Below are 21779 nucleotides of genomic sequence, written 5' to 3'. Positions count from 1 at the left end.
AAAGGCGTTTGCTACTTCCTCCTTCTTCTTCAAAAAAACACCAGCTTGCTTATCACCGGTCTGTAGGTGCTGTGTCCTGCATTATCGTTTTTCTTTCATTCAAATTGGTAGTATCTTTTCCAGTTTGGTCAGAATTATTCAGGTTTTGTTGGATTTCTGTTTATTGTCAATACTAGATGTGAGGAGCCTGCATTCTTTGAAACATCTTTTTCCTAAATCCTAGAAAAGGACAGGAGACCATGAATAGAGGTAGAGACTTGAGCTGACTGTTGGTCCTCTGGTCCAACAAAAGAGAGAAACTAGTTAATTAGAGAACTAATTAATGAAGGACTAAGGGACCTACAGAATTTGGGGCTAAGTTTATGAAAATCTGAACTTTATAAAATTGTTCATTTCAGGGCCATTTTCCTCTCATTTTGGTTTGATTTTGCTCCTAGCTCAAATGTCATTTTGCAGATCAGCAAAATTTTAATTCATTTGGCAGTTGAACAGTACTGACTATTGCCAAAAGAATGCCTTGAGCTAAATAATTCTGGAATCCTACACAGCACTTTGCATTCAGAGTTAAGTGAAGTGGGTGGTTTTGTAGAAAAGCTGTAGGTGTAGAGGAAATTATATAACTATTCTCTGCTTTATACAATTTATTTCTTAATATCTCTTGTATTCATGTCAGAATTAGAAAGTAGATCTGCAGGAACATAGATATCATTAAGCTCTGGTCTTAAGTTTAAATAAAGGATAATTTTGTTCAGTATCTAAAATTTCATCCTCTTAAAAGTGTTAAATCCTCAGACAGTCCTATAAATATTTCTGTATGGTATACACATTTTGTATATTGTTACATACACAAGTCCATGTGCTTAGGTTTGTACTTTTCAAAGAATTATGTTTCCTTCTAAAAAACATCTTTCATCTCTAGCAAGCAATAAATTATGTCATAGAAAGGAAGCACGTAGATAAAAGATTCAGTTCTGGGTTTTACAGGTCTTTGAAATTTAGACTGTAGGATATTAAAACATTTTTTGAGTTAGTATTTATAACAGTGTCTGTTGTACATTTTCTGTTTCTTATACTCACTTTATTTCATCCTTAATCACTCAATTTTGTTTTTTTTTTAAATAATTTGCCTCAAGTTGCCACGTAAGTTTGATCTCAAACAGCAAACTTTGTGAGTTTATTTAATTCTGATTACCCAACTCTTGAAATAGATGACATGGATCATAGAGAAGAGGAGTACATTCCCCTTGAACAGATTTAAATCTAATTTTAACACACACTTGGTAGCAAGGCTTGCAATTTTATAAAGCCATACTTTGCATCAAATTGAGCTTAATGGGAAGATGTTGTGTTATTTCTTGCAGATAATCACCTCTCTTTGCCCTATGTATGGCAGTCGATTTGGTTATGCCCTTTCCAATGGCACAGTTGGAGTTTATGACAAAACAGCTCGATACTGGAGAATTAAAGTTAGTATAATTCAGCCTTCATTATTCAGGGATTTTATACTTATTGAAAGACTTCTGGACTAATTATTGAAATTCTTTTTTAGTCTAAAAATCATGCCATGAGCATTCATGCTTTCGACCTTAATTCTGATGGAGTGTGTGAACTGATAACTGGTTGGTCCAATGGGAAGGTAAGTTCAAATACAGAGTTCAGGTGTGATTCAGAGGACTAGTTGTTTGAGATACACTGGATGCATGACTCAGAACCAGTAACATGAGAATATAAACTTGTCTTCCTTTCAAAGTGCTTTCAAAGTTAACTTCATAATCTTCACACCTTGTTTTCTTCCTGCTGTAATGTCAGCACTACGAGTGAGTGAGTGAGTGTCCTTTTGATTTTTTTTTTTAAAGATTTTATTTATTTATTTGACAGACAGAGATCACAAGTAGGCAGAGAGGCAGGCAGAGAGAGAGGAGGAAGCAGGCTCCCTGCCGAGCAGAGAGCCCGATGCGGGGCTCGATCCCAGGTCCCTGGGATCATGACCTGAGCCGAAGGCAGAGGCTTTAACCCACTGAGCCATCCAGGCGCCCCTGTCCTTTTGATTTTAAGAGCCCAATTTGAGAGAAATCTTTGGGAAGATCTTTCTAAATCTCTTCCTTGAAGGAATGAGAATTTAATCAGGTTGGTCGTAGGCGTAGGACTGTAAAAAAAGGAATTTTAATAAGCAAATAATGAACTGTTTGTGCAGCTCTTCTCTAGTAAGTCTTTAAGACTGACTGAAAACTTAGAGTTAATGGGAAGAATCATGTTATCATATTGTTTTCCCAGCTATAAAATTCAAAATAAAATCTTTTTGCTCTCTTTCCTTTTTTAAGTTCAAATCAGAATTTTCTGCAGACTTCTGGCAAGTGAAGATTGTCTTGTTAGAAGCTGCCTAAGCAGCTGCTAGGTCTCCATGGGTACCATTTGCCCTGGCTTTCTTGTGTGACAGTGCTGGGTTGCCTGAAGGAGATCAGCTAATTCCTGCCTTTTCTTTTTTTTTTTCTTTGCTTTTGACCAGTACCTTGTAACCTTCCTGTGGTGTTGTGTGAAGAACAGGTTCTATAGAACTGTTGTGTTGGTTCCTGTTTCTTTACCTGGTTTTGTCTTTGGCATGGGCATTAAAAATGATAAGAGAAGACTGGGGTGCCAGAATGGCTCAGTTGGTTAAGCATCTGACTCTTGATTTCAGCTCAGGTCTTCATCTCAGGGTCATGGGATCGAGCCCCCTGTCCAGGTTCTGTGCTCAGTGAGGAGTCCGCTCGAGATTCTCTCTCTCTCTCTCCTCTGCCTCTCCCACTGTGTGCATAGTCTCTTTCTCTCTCAAATAAATAAATCTTTAAAAAAAAAAAGATTAAAAAATTCTAAAGGAAGACTGTGTTCCTTAGTAAGAAATGTGAGAATTATAAAATGGACCATATTCTGGGGGAATATAAATTATAAATGCAAATTATTGTGATTGAGTCAAGAATTAGAAACCACTAGACTTGAGAAGTTATCAAAAGTTACCTTAAAAAAAAAAGTTTCCTTCAAATATGACTCTGGACCTAGATGTTTTAGGGTTAAATGCTTTCAAAATTTTAAGGAATTTCTATTATATAATCTGTTCCAGAACATAAAAAAAGATAAGAAAATTCACACAGTTCATTATATAAGTAGAAAACCTGATATCTACACTTAATAGAAATAGCATACAAAAGGGAAATACACAGATCCAGCATGTGAATACAGGTGCAGAAACACTAAATGAGTGCAAGCAACTGATGAACTTTGCCCTTAGTAGGTCATTTGTTGAGTTGGAGGGCCATTCTCTGCTCCAGGGCAAAAGCTCCATGTTGGATAAGGCAAAGAGCAGAATATCGAGAGAAATATTAATTTTTAGGCTTGTTTCTTAGTAAATGAACTCTCTTATTTGTAAAATATTATGTAAATGCAGAAGTAAGTTCAGTCCGAGTTAAAGGGTGATTATTTTTAAGTCATCTCTACACTCAACCTGGGGCTCAAACTCGGGACCGTGAGGTCAAGAGTTGCATGCTCCACGGGGAGCCAGCCACATGCCCCGAGAGTTATGTTAATGTTCTAAGGGCTTTCATAAATACAAGCCCTGCATTACTTTACGAACTTTAACATGGATAATTATCAGGCTTACATGTTGTTGTTATGAAGAGCATGGATACTTAGAATGTGACGTTTTCCAGACAGGAGGTAGGAACTAGTAGTAGGCTATGACCTAAGTGACTTTATTTTTGTTGTTGTTGTGAAGTTTTGCCCAGAAGGATGTTCATGAACAGACAAAAAAGGGTGAATGGCACTGGCTATGGAAATGATTGCTCTCCCCTTTTCTGTAGCTACCCTTTTATTGATGACACTTGTTCTCGCTTGAAAAAAAAGTCATCATTTTAAGTGGTGATCCTTCATTGTTGTTTTTCAGGTACATTTATTTCTGATCATTTATTTGCCTTTCTTGGGAAGAGGAGACTCAGTGAGGATGGGAGGGCTCTTTGGGTATCTTAATAGTTTTTACATGGAAGAGACTCTTAAACAGGGTTATCATAAAAGGTTATGTGATGGAAGGGTGAACTAGCTTGGTGTTTGGTGTTTTTCAAACTTTAGGTGTAAATATAATTTGTGTGAACATATGATAAAGATAACGTTTTTGTATAGAATTCACATTTCTTGTTTACGTCTATGTGGCAGGCTCTGTTGTAAGTGCTTTAATGTGTTAATTTCTTTAGGCCTCATTCCAACCCTGTGGAGTGTTGGTATAGTTATTTTCCTCAGGTTCTTGTTCTTGACCCCCAGATGACGAGACCAAGCATGGAATGGATAAGAGACTTTCCCAAGATCCCATAGATAGTAAGTGGCAGAGCTGGAATCTGAACCCAGCCTACGGCCATACCACCCTGAACATGCCTGATATCGTCTGGAATCTGAACCCAGACAGCTTGGACCTGCCCTGTTCTCTGTATATGAACGGGCAACCCATTTCTCCAAATGACATTATGTAAAGGCCAGTATGTAAAACAGCTTTTATTTAAAAAGAAGGAAGTACAACCGGTTGTGGCCCTTCATGGTCCCGTTAGCCCCAGGGGTCATAGGTATCTCCTGAGAAGCCAGGAGGATCCATGGTCAGACTAGCTGACCTTTAAAGCTGCTTTTGACCTTAAAATTTTGTGTGTGTTTTTAAAAAACAAGCTACTTTTCAAGTTCTTATTTTATTTTTAGGTTGATGCTCGAAGTGACCGAACTGGAGAGGTCATCTTTAAAGACAACTTTTCTTCTGCAATTGCTGGTGTGCTGGAGGGGGATTACCGGATGGATGGTCACACACAGCTCATCTGCTGTGCCGTGGACGGGGAAAGTAAATTGGGATGGCAAAAATCCTTGAAAAGTCAGATTTTCAATTTGATTGGGTCAGAAAACCAGGCAGTTCCACTATAAAGTGTTTGTATGGATATCCTCTTATCCTAATACAGTCACCTTGTTGTGGGGGGATGAGAACTTAGGGATTTGACTTTTAAGAACTGACAGTTGATGGATTTAAAAGTAGAGCTGGCTATGCTGGGTTTTTTTCCAATGTGGTGAGGGGCTTTTCTTTTTGTTCAGTCCGGGGCTACCTGCCAGGCACAGCGGAGATGAGAGGGAACCTCATGGACACCAGTGTAGAGCAGGACCTGATCCGAGAGCTGAGCCAGAAAAAACAGAATCTGTTGCTGGAACTCCGCAACTATGAGGAAAACGCCAAGGTAGGTCCTCATGGAAATGGACATTTTCCTCAGGAAATGGGAGACTGGAGAGGTGGGACTGGCGAATGTGAAGGAAGACTGAGTGTTAGTGTCTGCATGGCAGGACCCCTCCTGCTCACTGGCAGAAGCATGGGTTGTTTCAGCCTTTTTTCTAGGGTCAGCGGGGAGAGGGCCCCTATCCTTTAATCTGGAAATCCCACTTCCATGCAGCTGAACTACAGAAATATTTGCACACACGTTCAAAGACATTTACGGTAGCACTATTTGTAGCAGTAAACAGTTTTCCAACCAACTGGAATGTTGATTAGTAGTAAGGAGTGTCCTGGGGGATATTAGCAGCTCGGGAGAATGACGTGTATGTAGTTGGACTGATATGGAAGAATATCTGTGGCCTTACTGAGTGAAAAAACACAAGGACAGTGTGTATAGTGTCTCTTACATTTTTCAAGAACAAATAACAAAAGTTGACAACCACAAAACCTGTGTGTGTGCGTGTGTGTGTGTGTGTGTGTGTGTGTGTATGTAGGTACCAAGCTGGCTGGAGGATAAGCTGCGAGATGGGACTTTAACTGTCTTGTCGTGGGTATTTGTATTTGAATTTATTATTATTTTTTTAAAAGATTTTTTATTTATTATTTGACAGAGAGAGATCACAAGTAGGCAGAGAGGCAGACAGTGAGAGAGGGGGAAACATGCTCCCCACCGAGCAGAGAGCCCAATGTGGGGCTTGATCCCAGGACCCTGGGATCATGACCCAAGCCAATGGCAGAGGTTTTAACGCACTGAGCCACCCAGGCGCCCCATGTATTTGAATTTATTATTAAGTGAATTAATTTTGCGATTTTAAAAGAATCACCCCAAAACTATAAAAGGCATGGTGACAATGGACTGTAACCACAGAAAGGGACAGGGCGTTTTCCATTGGGAAGAGGCTGGGTAGAGAAAGGGAATGATAGCAAGGTGAGTCCTCTGAATTCTAAAGAATCAGATTAGTATCAGATGATCGGGAGTCAGCCTTTTGGAGCCGAATAACCTTGTTATTTAAGATTGACATTAGTTCACTGGTTTGGTGGCTGAGGTGGAAGTGGGGGCATGTTTTGCAGGCTGAATTGAGCAGTCCGCAGAGCGAGGCTGATGGGCCTCGGGGCATCATCCCAGCCAATACGAAGCTGCATACCGCCCTCTCGGTCAGTCTGGGGCACGAGACCCAGGCTGCTCATGCAGAATTGTGTATCTCCACCTCTAATGGTAAGAAGGTATGTGTGGTTGGCGTCTGTGGACACCTGTGCCGTCTTGGAGTGCTTCTTGAATTGCCATTGTTTTTCTTCTCTGCAGATACCATCATCCGAGCAGTACTGATTTTTGCTGAGGGAATTTTTCTAGGTGAAAGCCACGTGGTACACCCCAGCATTCACAACCTTTCCAGCTCCATCTGCATCCCCATTACGCCTCCCAAGGATGTCCCCGTGGATCTGCACTTGAAAACCTTCGTGGGTTACAGAAGCAGGTGACCTTTTGCAAGTCACCGTTCATTTCTAGCCAGGGCTTCGAGGAGGGCAGATGGGTGGATAGTCTACTGTGGCATGGATTTGGGGGAGCCAAAGGAGCCATTTGATGGTTCTACGCACCCAGGCAAGATTTCCTATGATCTTTACTTCCCTAATTCGAAATCTTTCAAAAACAAAAAAGGGGCATTTTAAACCCTCGGTGCACGTCTTTGTGTACGTATAAGACTCACGTTCTCGCTAATCCCAAACCCCATTACTGTAATAGTGCTTAACTGTCAAGGTTTTTGGGTTTTTCCCTTCTGCAAAACCTGTAAAACCAACTTGATGACCCAGTAGTGACTTTATAGTTATTTTCTGGGCCTTGCATTTTGAAAGAATGTTCCACGCAACCCATTTCTCTTCTTGTGTTCCCTCCATTGACTACAGCACCCAGTTTCATGTATTTGAACTGACAAGACAGCTCCCCCGCTTCTCCATGTATGCGCTGACCAGCCCCGACCCTGCCAGAGAGCCACTCAGCTACGTCAACTTTGTCATTGCAGAACGGGCACAGAGGGTGAGTGTCAGGCTTTTCTCTTTCAATATCTTTGCACCTTAGCATCTTTTGGATGCTCTTTCATAGAAGAGGGAAATGACATGAATGAGTTATTTGGTAGCAGTAATTATGACATAAAAGAGGTAGGTAGTTTGGTGTTGGCTTATAACCCATGATAAAAATACTGCTGAAATACCTTCTCTCACTTTCGAAAAACACATACCTTATTTACTTGAGTGAGCAATCCTTAGTTACACGTAAATTCTTACCAGCTTCTAATTCCTCTCTTTCTTTTGTCATGGTCTTGGCGTACTTGTCCTGACCCCGCATTCCAGGAGGAACCTGCTTCAGAATGGAAAGAGAGTGGGAGTCGGAGCTGGGAACATTTTGGGTTCAGATGCTACCCTAACTAATTAGAGTCTTTGTGATTTTCTTAGTGTTGTCAGCCCTCACCATTCCTGGCTTCAGTGCCCTTATCTGTAAGGGAGGAGGATCCCACCTCCCCAGCGGCCCCTGCAGATTACAAACTTGGTGTCACAGTACCTTATACAGGGTCAAAGACTAGTACTAGTGGCCTTTAACCTTGGCTCAACTTCAGAAATCTCAGGGAGACTTTGTAATCACGTAGATTCTCATGTAGATTCTTATGTGGACCCTGTGCTGCTGCCTGTGTAAGTACCATTATTGTTACGAATATTAAAACTTACTTTATATTTATCATGCGGGTGTATCTCTGTGTCTGTCTCTCATGCGTTTGCACGCATACTTCATTTTAACTTTTGTTGAAAGGAATGGAATGGAGTACTTTCAAGCAGACTACATTGTCCAGGATATAGCCACAGAAGAGTTACTGTATAAACAGACTTATCGTTTATCCAAAGCATTCCTACATTCCATATGAGATTATGTCTATACTGAAAATGCTCTAAAGCCATGCATGCTGTGGGGCCAGACATTATGAATGTTACTTAAGATCATGTACAGGGTGGGTAGGAGGGGGTGTGAAGTATGATGCTTTTTTTTCCTTAAGCAATAAATCTAGAAAGAAGGATAATTCTTAAGAACGACTGTCCTTTAAAAGTGGAAGTTCAGGGGTGCCTGGGTGACTTAATGGGTTAAGCCTTTGCCTTTGGCTCAGGTCATGATCTCAGGGTCCTGGGATCGAGCCCCACATCGGGCTCTCTGCTCAGTAGGGAGCCTGCTTCCGCCCCCCCCCGCCCCGCCTGCCTCTCTGCCTACTTATGATCTTTGTTTGTCAAATAAATAAATAAAATCTTTAAAAAAAATAATAAAAATGGTAGTTCATTTCATCCTATTCATTTTTAAGGTTGTTATATGGCTCAGCCAGAACTTCCTGTTACCAGAAGACACTAACATTCAAAATGCTCCATTTCAAGTGTGTTTCACATCCTTAAGGAATGGTGGCCAGCTGTATATAAAGATAAAACTTAGTGGAGAGGTAAGGTTTACTGTCATGGGCATAGATTGTTTATGGACTGTTCTCTATTCAGTACAAGGTAAGATGGGTAGCACCAATCTCAAGGTTGTAAAACCATGTGTTTCAACATAGTCTGTTATTGTTAATTATTTAGACACTGAGGTGTAATCTAGAACAGTGGTATTCTGTTTTCCTCCATCCTTCCATTCAGCGCTTCCTTGTGTAAGTTGGGAAGAAGGAATGGGAATACAGAGGTGAACAAAAACATTTTCAGTGTTTGAGTGATTTTGTTGTTTAGTTTACAAGGCTGGACGATTCATCTTTTAGCCTGTTGCTGGAAGTGTGATGCATGTGGTCTGTAATTTCCTCCAGGGCTAACCCCTGTCTTATTTACCACCACATGTAAATTTAGGTTCAGTAAATATGTTGAACATGGGGGAAATTCTGGTACTGTTTCAGCTGGGTTTGTCTTTAGCATCTGAGGATACTAAGCTTGTCTCTTTTTTTCTCCCTGGATAGATCACTATAAATACTGATGATATTGACTTGGCTGGTGATATCATCCAGTCAATGGCCTCATTTTTTGCTATTGAAGACCTTCAAGTAGAAGCAGATTTCCCTGTCTACTTTGAGGAATTACGAAAGGTGCTAGTTAAGGTGAGGGCACCCAATGGATGCGTTTGTGAGAATGTGGTAGTGTCATAATATTTGAAATGTTTCTCTTAGGAGAGGAACGATACCCCAACTGTGTGTATGTTGTAATAACAGTCATGTTTTAAAGAACTCTTGAAAATTGTTGAACTTCAGCTAGTTTTAGAGGGTTCACTAGTTAAAGGATTTCTTTCATAAAAGCGAATGGTTGAGCTCTAGACCACCCTGCTTTCTTTGTTTGGTTTCAGGGGCGAAGCAGGCTCCCTGCCGAGCAGAGAGCCCGATGCGGGGCTCGATCCCAGGTCCCTGGGATCATGACCTGAGCCGAAGGCAGAGGCTTTAACCCACTGAGCCATCCAGGCGCCCCTGTCCTTTTGATTTTAAGAGCCCAATTTGAGAGAAATCTTTGGGAAGATCTTTCTAAATCTCTTCCTTGAAGGAATGAGAATTTAATCAGGTTGGTCGTAGGCGTAGGACTGTAAAAAAAGGAATTTTAATAAGCAAATAATGAACTGTTTGTGCAGCTCTTCTCTAGTAAGTCTTTAAGACTGACTGAAAACTTAGAGTTAATGGGAAGAATCATGTTATCATATTGTTTTCCCAGCTATAAAATTCAAAATAAAATCTTTTTGCTCTCTTTCCTTTTTTAAGTTCAAATCAGAATTTTCTGCAGACTTCTGGCAAGTGAAGATTGTCTTGTTAGAAGCTGCCTAAGCAGCTGCTAGGTCTCCATGGGTACCATTTGCCCTGGCTTTCTTGTGTGACAGTGCTGGGTTGCCTGAAGGAGATCAGCTAATTCCTGCCTTTTCTTTTTTTTTTTCTTTGCTTTTGACCAGTACCTTGTAACCTTCCTGTGGTGTTGTGTGAAGAACAGGTTCTATAGAACTGTTGTGTTGGTTCCTGTTTCTTTACCTGGTTTTGTCTTTGGCATGGGCATTAAAAATGATAAGAGAAGACTGGGGTGCCAGAATGGCTCAGTTGGTTAAGCATCTGACTCTTGATTTCAGCTCAGGTCTTCATCTCAGGGTCATGGGATCGAGCCCCCTGTCCAGGTTCTGTGCTCAGTGAGGAGTCCGCTCGAGATTCTCTCTCTCTCTCTCCTCTGCCTCTCCCACTGTGTGCATAGTCTCTTTCTCTCTCAAATAAATAAATCTTTAAAAAAAAAAAGATTAAAAAATTCTAAAGGAAGACTGTGTTCCTTAGTAAGAAATGTGAGAATTATAAAATGGACCATATTCTGGGGGAATATAAATTATAAATGCAAATTATTGTGATTGAGTCAAGAATTAGAAACCACTAGACTTGAGAAGTTATCAAAAGTTACCTTAAAAAAAAAAGTTTCCTTCAAATATGACTCTGGACCTAGATGTTTTAGGGTTAAATGCTTTCAAAATTTTAAGGAATTTCTATTATATAATCTGTTCCAGAACATAAAAAAAGATAAGAAAATTCACACAGTTCATTATATAAGTAGAAAACCTGATATCTACACTTAATAGAAATAGCATACAAAAGGGAAATACACAGATCCAGCATGTGAATACAGGTGCAGAAACACTAAATGAGTGCAAGCAACTGATGAACTTTGCCCTTAGTAGGTCATTTGTTGAGTTGGAGGGCCATTCTCTGCTCCAGGGCAAAAGCTCCATGTTGGATAAGGCAAAGAGCAGAATATCGAGAGAAATATTAATTTTTAGGCTTGTTTCTTAGTAAATGAACTCTCTTATTTGTAAAATATTATGTAAATGCAGAAGTAAGTTCAGTCCGAGTTAAAGGGTGATTATTTTTAAGTCATCTCTACACTCAACCTGGGGCTCAAACTCGGGACCGTGAGGTCAAGAGTTGCATGCTCCACGGGGAGCCAGCCACATGCCCCGAGAGTTATGTTAATGTTCTAAGGGCTTTCATAAATACAAGCCCTGCATTACTTTACGAACTTTAACATGGATAATTATCAGGCTTACATGTTGTTGTTATGAAGAGCATGGATACTTAGAATGTGACGTTTTCCAGACAGGAGGTAGGAACTAGTAGTAGGCTATGACCTAAGTGACTTTATTTTTGTTGTTGTTGTGAAGTTTTGCCCAGAAGGATGTTCATGAACAGACAAAAAAGGGTGAATGGCACTGGCTATGGAAATGATTGCTCTCCCCTTTTCTGTAGCTACCCTTTTATTGATGACACTTGTTCTCGCTTGAAAAAAAAGTCATCATTTTAAGTGGTGATCCTTCATTGTTGTTTTTCAGGTACATTTATTTCTGATCATTTATTTGCCTTTCTTGGGAAGAGGAGACTCAGTGAGGATGGGAGGGCTCTTTGGGTATCTTAATAGTTTTTACATGGAAGAGACTCTTAAACAGGGTTATCATAAAAGGTTATGTGATGGAAGGGTGAACTAGCTTGGTGTTTGGTGTTTTTCAAACTTTAGGTGTAAATATAATTTGTGTGAACATATGATAAAGATAACGTTTTTGTATAGAATTCACATTTCTTGTTTACGTCTATGTGGCAGGCTCTGTTGTAAGTGCTTTAATGTGTTAATTTCTTTAGGCCTCATTCCAACCCTGTGGAGTGTTGGTATAGTTATTTTCCTCAGGTTCTTGTTCTTGACCCCCAGATGACGAGACCAAGCATGGAATGGATAAGAGACTTTCCCAAGATCCCATAGATAGTAAGTGGCAGAGCTGGAATCTGAACCCAGCCTACGGCCATACCACCCTGAACATGCCTGATATCGTCTGGAATCTGAACCCAGACAGCTTGGACCTGCCCTGTTCTCTGTATATGAACGGGCAACCCATTTCTCCAAATGACATTATGTAAAGGCCAGTATGTAAAACAGCTTTTATTTAAAAAGAAGGAAGTACAACCGGTTGTGGCCCTTCATGGTCCCGTTAGCCCCAGGGGTCATAGGTATCTCCTGAGAAGCCAGGAGGATCCATGGTCAGACTAGCTGACCTTTAAAGCTGCTTTTGACCTTAAAATTTTGTGTGTGTTTTTAAAAAACAAGCTACTTTTCAAGTTCTTATTTTATTTTTAGGTTGATGCTCGAAGTGACCGAACTGGAGAGGTCATCTTTAAAGACAACTTTTCTTCTGCAATTGCTGGTGTGCTGGAGGGGGATTACCGGATGGATGGTCACACACAGCTCATCTGCTGTGCCGTGGACGGGGAAAGTAAATTGGGATGGCAAAAATCCTTGAAAAGTCAGATTTTCAATTTGATTGGGTCAGAAAACCAGGCAGTTCCACTATAAAGTGTTTGTATGGATATCCTCTTATCCTAATACAGTCACCTTGTTGTGGGGGGATGAGAACTTAGGGATTTGACTTTTAAGAACTGACAGTTGATGGATTTAAAAGTAGAGCTGGCTATGCTGGGTTTTTTTCCAATGTGGTGAGGGGCTTTTCTTTTTGTTCAGTCCGGGGCTACCTGCCAGGCACAGCGGAGATGAGAGGGAACCTCATGGACACCAGTGTAGAGCAGGACCTGATCCGAGAGCTGAGCCAGAAAAAACAGAATCTGTTGCTGGAACTCCGCAACTATGAGGAAAACGCCAAGGTAGGTCCTCATGGAAATGGACATTTTCCTCAGGAAATGGGAGACTGGAGAGGTGGGACTGGCGAATGTGAAGGAAGACTGAGTGTTAGTGTCTGCATGGCAGGACCCCTCCTGCTCACTGGCAGAAGCATGGGTTGTTTCAGCCTTTTTTCTAGGGTCAGCGGGGAGAGGGCCCCTATCCTTTAATCTGGAAATCCCACTTCCATGCAGCTGAACTACAGAAATATTTGCACACACGTTCAAAGACATTTACGGTAGCACTATTTGTAGCAGTAAACAGTTTTCCAACCAACTGGAATGTTGATTAGTAGTAAGGAGTGTCCTGGGGGATATTAGCAGCTCGGGAGAATGACGTGTATGTAGTTGGACTGATATGGAAGAATATCTGTGGCCTTACTGAGTGAAAAAACACAAGGACAGTGTGTATAGTGTCTCTTACATTTTTCAAGAACAAATAACAAAAGTTGACAACCACAAAACCTGTGTGTGTGCGTGTGTGTGTGTGTGTGTGTGTGTATGTAGGTACCAAGCTGGCTGGAGGATAAGCTGCGAGATGGGACTTTAACTGTCTTGTCGTGGGTATTTGTATTTGAATTTATTATTATTTTTTTAAAAGATTTTTTATTTATTATTTGACAGAGAGAGATCACAAGTAGGCAGAGAGGCAGACAGTGAGAGAGGGGGAAACATGCTCCCCACCGAGCAGAGAGCCCAATGTGGGGCTTGATCCCAGGACCCTGGGATCATGACCCAAGCCAATGGCAGAGGTTTTAACGCACTGAGCCACCCAGGCGCCCCATGTATTTGAATTTATTATTAAGTGAATTAATTTTGCGATTTTAAAAGAATCACCCCAAAACTATAAAAGGCATGGTGACAATGGACTGTAACCACAGAAAGGGACAGGGCGTTTTCCATTGGGAAGAGGCTGGGTAGAGAAAGGGAATGATAGCAAGGTGAGTCCTCTGAATTCTAAAGAATCAGATTAGTATCAGATGATCGGGAGTCAGCCTTTTGGAGCCGAATAACCTTGTTATTTAAGATTGACATTAGTTCACTGGTTTGGTGGCTGAGGTGGAAGTGGGGGCATGTTTTGCAGGCTGAATTGAGCAGTCCGCAGAGCGAGGCTGATGGGCCTCGGGGCATCATCCCAGCCAATACGAAGCTGCATACCGCCCTCTCGGTCAGTCTGGGGCACGAGACCCAGGCTGCTCATGCAGAATTGTGTATCTCCACCTCTAATGGTAAGAAGGTATGTGTGGTTGGCGTCTGTGGACACCTGTGCCGTCTTGGAGTGCTTCTTGAATTGCCATTGTTTTTCTTCTCTGCAGATACCATCATCCGAGCAGTACTGATTTTTGCTGAGGGAATTTTTCTAGGTGAAAGCCACGTGGTACACCCCAGCATTCACAACCTTTCCAGCTCCATCTGCATCCCCATTACGCCTCCCAAGGATGTCCCCGTGGATCTGCACTTGAAAACCTTCGTGGGTTACAGAAGCAGGTGACCTTTTGCAAGTCACCGTTCATTTCTAGCCAGGGCTTCGAGGAGGGCAGATGGGTGGATAGTCTACTGTGGCATGGATTTGGGGGAGCCAAAGGAGCCATTTGATGGTTCTACGCACCCAGGCAAGATTTCCTATGATCTTTACTTCCCTAATTCGAAATCTTTCAAAAACAAAAAAGGGGCATTTTAAACCCTCGGTGCACGTCTTTGTGTACGTATAAGACTCACGTTCTCGCTAATCCCAAACCCCATTACTGTAATAGTGCTTAACTGTCAAGGTTTTTGGGTTTTTCCCTTCTGCAAAACCTGTAAAACCAACTTGATGACCCAGTAGTGACTTTATAGTTATTTTCTGGGCCTTGCATTTTGAAAGAATGTTCCACGCAACCCATTTCTCTTCTTGTGTTCCCTCCATTGACTACAGCACCCAGTTTCATGTATTTGAACTGACAAGACAGCTCCCCCGCTTCTCCATGTATGCGCTGACCAGCCCCGACCCTGCCAGAGAGCCACTCAGCTACGTCAACTTTGTCATTGCAGAACGGGCACAGAGGGTGAGTGTCAGGCTTTTCTCTTTCAATATCTTTGCACCTTAGCATCTTTTGGATGCTCTTTCATAGAAGAGGGAAATGACATGAATGAGTTATTTGGTAGCAGTAATTATGACATAAAAGAGGTAGGTAGTTTGGTGTTGGCTTATAACCCATGATAAAAATACTGCTGAAATACCTTCTCTCACTTTCGAAAAACACATACCTTATTTACTTGAGTGAGCAATCCTTAGTTACACGTAAATTCTTACCAGCTTCTAATTCCTCTCTTTCTTTTGTCATGGTCTTGGCGTACTTGTCCTGACCCCGCATTCCAGGAGGAACCTGCTTCAGAATGGAAAGAGAGTGGGAGTCGGAGCTGGGAACATTTTGGGTTCAGATGCTACCCTAACTAATTAGAGTCTTTGTGATTTTCTTAGTGTTGTCAGCCCTCACCATTCCTGGCTTCAGTGCCCTTATCTGTAAGGGAGGAGGATCCCACCTCCCCAGCGGCCCCTGCAGATTACAAACTTGGTGTCACAGTACCTTATACAGGGTCAAAGACTAGTACTAGTGGCCTTTAACCTTGGCTCAACTTCAGAAATCTCAGGGAGACTTTGTAATCACGTAGATTCTCATGTAGATTCTTATGTGGACCCTGTGCTGCTGCCTGTGTAAGTACCATTATTGTTACGAATATTAAAACTTACTTTATATTTATCATGCGGGTGTATCTCTGTGTCTGTCTCTCATGCGTTTGCACGCATACTTCATTTTAACTTTTGTTGAAAGGAATGGAATGGAGTACTTTCAAGCAGACTACATTGTCCAGGATATAGCCACAGAAGAGTTACTGTATAAACAGACTTATCGTTTATCCAAAGCATTCCTACATTCCATATGAGATTATGTCTATACTGAAAATGCTCTAAAGCCATGCATGCTGTGGGGCCAGACATTATGAATGTTACTTAAGATCATGTACAGGGTGGGTAGGAGGGGGTGTGAAGTATGATGCTTTTTTTTCCTTAAGCAATAAATCTAGAAAGAAGGATAATTCTTAAGAACGACTGTCCTTTAAAAGTGGAAGTTCAGGGGTGCCTGGGTGACTTAATGGGTTAAGCCTTTGCCTTTGGCTCAGGTCATGATCTCAGGGTCCTGGGATCGAGCCCCACATCGGGCTCTCTGCTCAGTAGGGAGCCTGCTTCCGCCCCCCCCCCGCCCCGCCTGCCTCTCTGCCTACTTATGATCTTTGTTTGTCAAATAAATAAATAAAATCTTTAAAAAAAATAATAAAAATGGTAGTTCATTTCATCCTATTCATTTTTAAGGTTGTTATATGGCTCAGCCAGAACTTCCTGTTACCAGAAGACACTAACATTCAAAATGCTCCATTTCAAGTGTGTTTCACATCCTTAAGGAATGGTGGCCAGCTGTATATAAAGATAAAACTTAGTGGAGAGGTAAGGTTTACTGTCATGGGCATAGATTGTTTATGGACTGTTCTCTATTCAGTACAAGGTAAGATGGGTAGCACCAATCTCAAGGTTGTAAAACCATGTGTTTCAACATAGTCTGTTATTGTTAATTATTTAGACACTGAGGTGTAATCTAGAACAGTGGTATTCTGTTTTCCTCCATCCTTCCATTCAGCGCTTCCTTGTGTAAGTTGGGAAGAAGGAATGGGAATACAGAGGTGAACAAAAACATTTTCAGTGTTTGAGTGATTTTGTTGTTTAGTTTACAAGGCTGGACGATTCATCTTTTAGCCTGTTGCTGGAAGTGTGATGCATGTGGTCTGTAATTTCCTCCAGGGCTAACCCCTGTCTTATTTACCACCACATGTAAATTTAGGTTCAGTAAATATGTTGAACATGGGGGAAATTCTGGTACTGTTTCAGCTGGGTTTGTCTTTAGCATCTGAGGATACTAAGCTTGTCTCTTTTTTTCTCCCTGGATAGATCACTATAAATACTGATGATATTGACTTGGCTGGTGATATCATCCAGTCAATGGCCTCATTTTTTGCTATTGAAGACCTTCAAGTAGAAGCAGATTTCCCTGTCTACTTTGAGGAATTACGAAAGGTGCTAGTTAAGGTGAGGGCACCCAATGGATGCGTTTGTGAGAATGTGGTAGTGTCATAATATTTGAAATGTTTCTCTTAGGAGAGGAACGATACCCCAACTGTGTGTATGTTGTAATAACAGTCATGTTTTAAAGAACTCTTGAAAATTGTTGAACTTCAGCTAGTTTTAGAGGGTTCACTAGTTAAAGGATTTCTTTCATAAAAGCGAATGGTTGAGCTCTAGACCACCCTGCTTTCTTTGTTTGGTTTCAGGGGCTACTTTTTAAAAAATATGTCATAATCACCTTTTCCTTTGCTAGCCCTTCACTCTTCTCTTGCTTTCTTTGTTTGGTTTCGGGGGATACTTTTTAAAAAATATGTCATAATCACCTTTTCCTTTGCTAGCCCTTCACTCTTGTAGTTACATTGCTCTGTTGGTTCAGTGCTTTCCAACAACCCTGATTCAAAAGGAAAAAGAAAAATAAGGATCATGACTGGCCCCAAATTATCACCATATTCTTACCCCAGATCTCTAAAATATTATGTGTGTGGCTAGGGCTCCCTGTGTTAAGACATGGAAGGATCCAGATGGAATGCCATCTTGCATGTTGGAGGCATCATAGACAACTTCATTTCATTGATGAGGAGGTGAGACAATGGGGGACAGTCAAGATGGTATAGGTGCGTAGGGGAAAGAGAAGGGCCTCTATACGGCAGAGAATGTCTTCTCAATCTGACTAGTTTCAACAAGTCTGGGAGGTCTTTTCAATTCCTGCGTGTTCATGGTTTTTAGGTGGATGAATATCACTCGGTGCATCAGAAGCTCAGTGCTGAGATGGCTGATAATTCCAACCTGATCCGAAGTTTGCTGGTCCGAGCTGAAGATGCTCGTCTGATGAGGGACATGTGAGTATTTAGCAGGCCAGGCCAGGTGAGAGGTTAAAAATGTCCATAATATGGAATAGCAACTCTCAAATGCTACCGGGAGGGGTGTAAATTGGTACAGTGACTTTGGGGAATAACTTGGCATTGTCATTGAAGTTGGAAATGGGCCTTCCCTATGACTCAGCAGTTCTACTCCTGGTTTATAATCTAGAGAAACTTGTGTCAACATATAAACCAGGGAATTTATACAAGAATGTTCCTAAGAATCCCAAAGAGGAAACAGACTAAACTAGCATCAACAGTATAATGGCTAAACTGTGGTATAATTGCACAATGGGTTATGACATGCAATGAGAAGGTGCCTGTCTCAGTGACATGTGACAACACGGACAAATCTTACAGGCATAAGGGGGACGGAGAGAAGTAAGACTTGGGAGAATGTGTACCAAATGCTTCCTTTTATATAGTTGGGAAGCACAGCACTAAAGTGTATCATTTGGGAGGCATGCCTAGATGAAGAGTGTATAAGGAAGTACAGGGAAGAGATTGTCATCTAAGACTCTATTCTGTCTTAGGGCAGGAGGGACTGTGTTCACAGAGAGCCCGCTGGGAGCTGCGGCGGTGTCCCGTTTCTGGGCCTGGTTTACAAACATCCGTTCTGTCAACTTTTCCGAACGTGTATTACATTTTACAGTAAAAACAGTTAAAGATGTGCAGATGTAGCTTCTTGCAGAATTTATCTTGGCTCTCAGAGTGACTGAGGTGGAGACAGTAAAATCAGTAACCGGTGATCGATGGAGTATCTGTGTCCAGATCCCAGGCAAGAGTTTGCCCGGGCTGCTGCCTTTTTCCTGAAAGGCCTAAATTATTGGCATATGTTAAAACGGTGTTGCTCAGAAGTAAGTGATTTTTGAAATTGTCATATTGTTGAAAATTTCAAACACCTACAAAAGCAGATTAATACAGTGATTTCCTATATACCCACCACCTGGCTTCCGTATCATCATCTACTGGCCCTTCTTCCTCTCCCAGGTGCTGGGCAATTTGGAAGCAAATTCCATAGTATCCTTTCAGCCACAAATATTCTAGATAGTGAGTCTTTAAAAAAACAAATAACCGCATTATCACACTTGGGAAAAGAAATTTTTTTTTCTAGATTTTATTTATTTTATTTTATTTACTTATCTGACAGAGCACAAGTAGGCAGAGTGGCAGGCAGAGGGAGAGGGAGAAGCAGACTCCCTGCTGAGCAGGGAGCCTGATGCAGGGCTCGATCCCAGGACCCTGAGATCGTGACCTGAGCCAAAGGCAGACACTTGACTGACCACTCAGGCACCCCGAAAAAAATTTCTTAATACCACAAAATAACCTAGTCAGTGTTTAATTTCCCCAGTTGTCTCACGTGTGTGTGTTTTAAGTTGTTTTTTTCAAGCAAAGACCAAAGATTAAGTTTCTTGTAATCCACATGTTTGCTTACTATTTTTCCCAATCCTCTCTTCCTCCTGTGGTTTCCTATTTTGGATTTTGCTAATTGTATCCTTGTGGTAATGTTTAGTAGTATTCTTTTGTCCCCTGTATTTCTCTTAGAGTGGTAGGTTGCTGTAGAGGCCTGATCAGATTCAAGTGCAATTTTTTGGCAAGAATACTTCTTAAGCAGTGCTATGTACTTCTGTGAGGGAGCACGTAATGCCTGGTTGTGTCTTTCTGTTATCAGTCATTGATGACCATTACCTAGATCCATTATTTCTTTTGGTGTCATTTTTTAGTTGAAATACTTATATAAAGCATAACATTCCCTTATGAGTTAATGATTATTTGGTTCCCTGAGTTATTGTTTTTAAGGAAAGACAGATTATTTACCAGTTTTAAAATAATGAGTTGGAGGGTGCCTGGGTGGCCTAGTCGGTTGAACATCCAGCTCTTAATCTGAGCTCAGGGTTTTGTTTTTGTTTTAAAGATTTTATTTATTTATTTGAGAGAGAGGGAGAGGGAGAGAGAGAGAGCATGAGCCGGGGAGAGGGACAGAGGGAGACGGAGAAGCAGACTCCCCCTGAGCAGGGAGCCCAATGTGGGGCTTGATCCCAGAACCCTGGGATGGTGACCTGAACTGAAGGCAGACACTTAACAGAGCCACCCAGGGCCCCTGAGCTCAGGTTTTGGTCTCAGGGTTCAAGCCCCACGTTAAATAAAAGAAATATGTATTAATAATAATAAAATAATACGTTGGTTCTCTAGCATCTTCTATGTTCACCAGTGAGATTTTTAAAATCCTTGTAGACTCATGTATTTTAACATATTTAATGTGCTTCATTCCATTTCAGATTTTCTGTATGATGGCTAAATTGTGCTGTCTTTGGCCAGTAGGAGCCTTTTCAGGTTGGCTACAGCTACCTTTGGACATAGCGAATATATCTGTTAGGTCCTTGTTTTCTTGTACAAGATGTTTTAGGCTTATCTGGCACATCGTTCTGAATCAGGAATCAGCCATTTCTCTAAGGAGCCTTGGTTCTTTTTAGTGGGAAATAGTATTTGGAGATCATAGTCTGCACATTAGAGGTGCTCATTGCCACTAGCTTGGTTACTATTTTTAGGACTTTTCAATGGATATAGTCAGGAAATGTATGTATATTTTTAATGAGAGCCTGTATTGTGAGTTCATATTATTTCCATTTCAACTTTATAAATTCAGGTTCATAGCTTTGATTTTGAAGCTGTATCTCTTCTTTCTGACATTGGAAATCATGGCTCTAAACAGTATCCACATGAGTATATGCTAGAATAATACCAGTATTACCATAAACAGTATGACTGCTGACAACAGTAAAAGCTTTTTTTTCTCAATTTTTTGGTGTCTTTAAAGTATATTCCAGTGGGAATTTTTAGTCAAATTATTGTATTTGAAATAATTCCCTCTTTTTGGTTTTACCGCAAATCTGATATATATTTAGCTTCATTTGGTTCATTTTGCTTTTGGTCTTGTGGGAACTGACATTTTTTTCCTTTTTGGTTTAATTTTATTACACATTTATTAAAACCCTTATGTGGTTCCAAAGTCAGCACTAAAAAACAATGTACAGAAAAGTCTAACTTATAATTCCTGTCACTTTCATCCTGTTTCCTCCCTCTCACTATACATAACCAGTCAAGATTTGAATATGCACATACAAACACGTATACACACATTCACGTCTCCTCCCTCGCTAGATAAATCATAGCACATTACTCTTCTCTGCCTGGCTTTTTTACACTTAAAAACATTGCAGTCAAGTCACAGAGATACTTCTCGTTTTTTTACAGCCATACAGTACTTATTCTCTGCATGCTTTTCCAGCCAGTTCCCTACACTTGGGTTGCTCTTTTGCTGTTATGGGTAGTGCCACAGCCCATAGCTTTCTACATAATTTTTTCATATTTTTGCCGAGATATCTTTGGGAACAAATCCTGAGACGGAATTGCCAGAGTAAATGATAGCTTGCATACAGAATTTTGCAAGATATTGCCAAATTCTCCTCCATAGGTGTGATACCATTTTGCATTCTCATCAGTGAGAGTGCCTGTTTCTCTTCAGCCTTGCCAATGGAGTATGTTGGCACACTCTTAGATATTTGTCAACTCAATGGGTAAGAAATGGTCTCATTGTGGTTTTCATTTGTTTTATTGTGAGCAGTGTTGAGGATTTTTTCATTTTTTAAAGGGCCATTTGTATTTCTTTTTGTGTATGAATGACTTAATTATTTTGTGTGTTTATATTGGTATATTAATTATGATATGAGATGCAGATTTTTTGCAGTTTGTCATTTGTATCTATCCTTTGCTTAGATTTTTTTTTTTGAAGATTTTATTTATTTTATGACAGAGAGAGATCA

At 40.9% G+C, this 21779-nt stretch overlaps 1 protein-coding gene across 1 annotated transcript in view; it reads left to right on the top strand.

Annotated features, from left to right (window-relative positions):
• LOC111157425 (Bardet-Biedl syndrome 2) overlaps window positions 1-21779 on the top strand; it is a 36866-nt gene that overhangs the window by 11647 nt on the left and 3440 nt on the right. Inside the window, exons 6-15 of the mRNA XM_022518810.1 lie at window positions 1362-1466; window positions 1550-1636; window positions 4711-4846; window positions 5092-5231; window positions 6335-6479; window positions 6567-6738; window positions 7166-7295; window positions 8602-8733; window positions 9232-9369; window positions 17822-17934. Of these exons, the coding sequence (XP_022374518.1) occupies window positions 1362-1466; window positions 1550-1636; window positions 4711-4846; window positions 5092-5231; window positions 6335-6479; window positions 6567-6738; window positions 7166-7295; window positions 8602-8733; window positions 9232-9369; window positions 17822-17934 (1298 nt within the window). The remainder of the gene's footprint in view (window positions 1-1361; window positions 1467-1549; window positions 1637-4710; window positions 4847-5091; window positions 5232-6334; window positions 6480-6566; window positions 6739-7165; window positions 7296-8601; window positions 8734-9231; window positions 9370-17821; window positions 17935-21779) is intronic.

The sequence above is a fragment of the Enhydra lutris genome, unplaced genomic scaffold (assembly GCF_002288905.1).
Source record: "Enhydra lutris kenyoni isolate GAN:26980312 unplaced genomic scaffold, ASM228890v2 scaffoldscaffold54, whole genome shotgun sequence".
NCBI classification, from domain to species: Eukaryota; Metazoa; Chordata; class Mammalia; order Carnivora; family Mustelidae; genus Enhydra; species Enhydra lutris.
The sequence above is the reverse complement of the archived record's forward strand: the minus strand, read 5'-3'. Positions and strand labels throughout refer to the sequence as shown.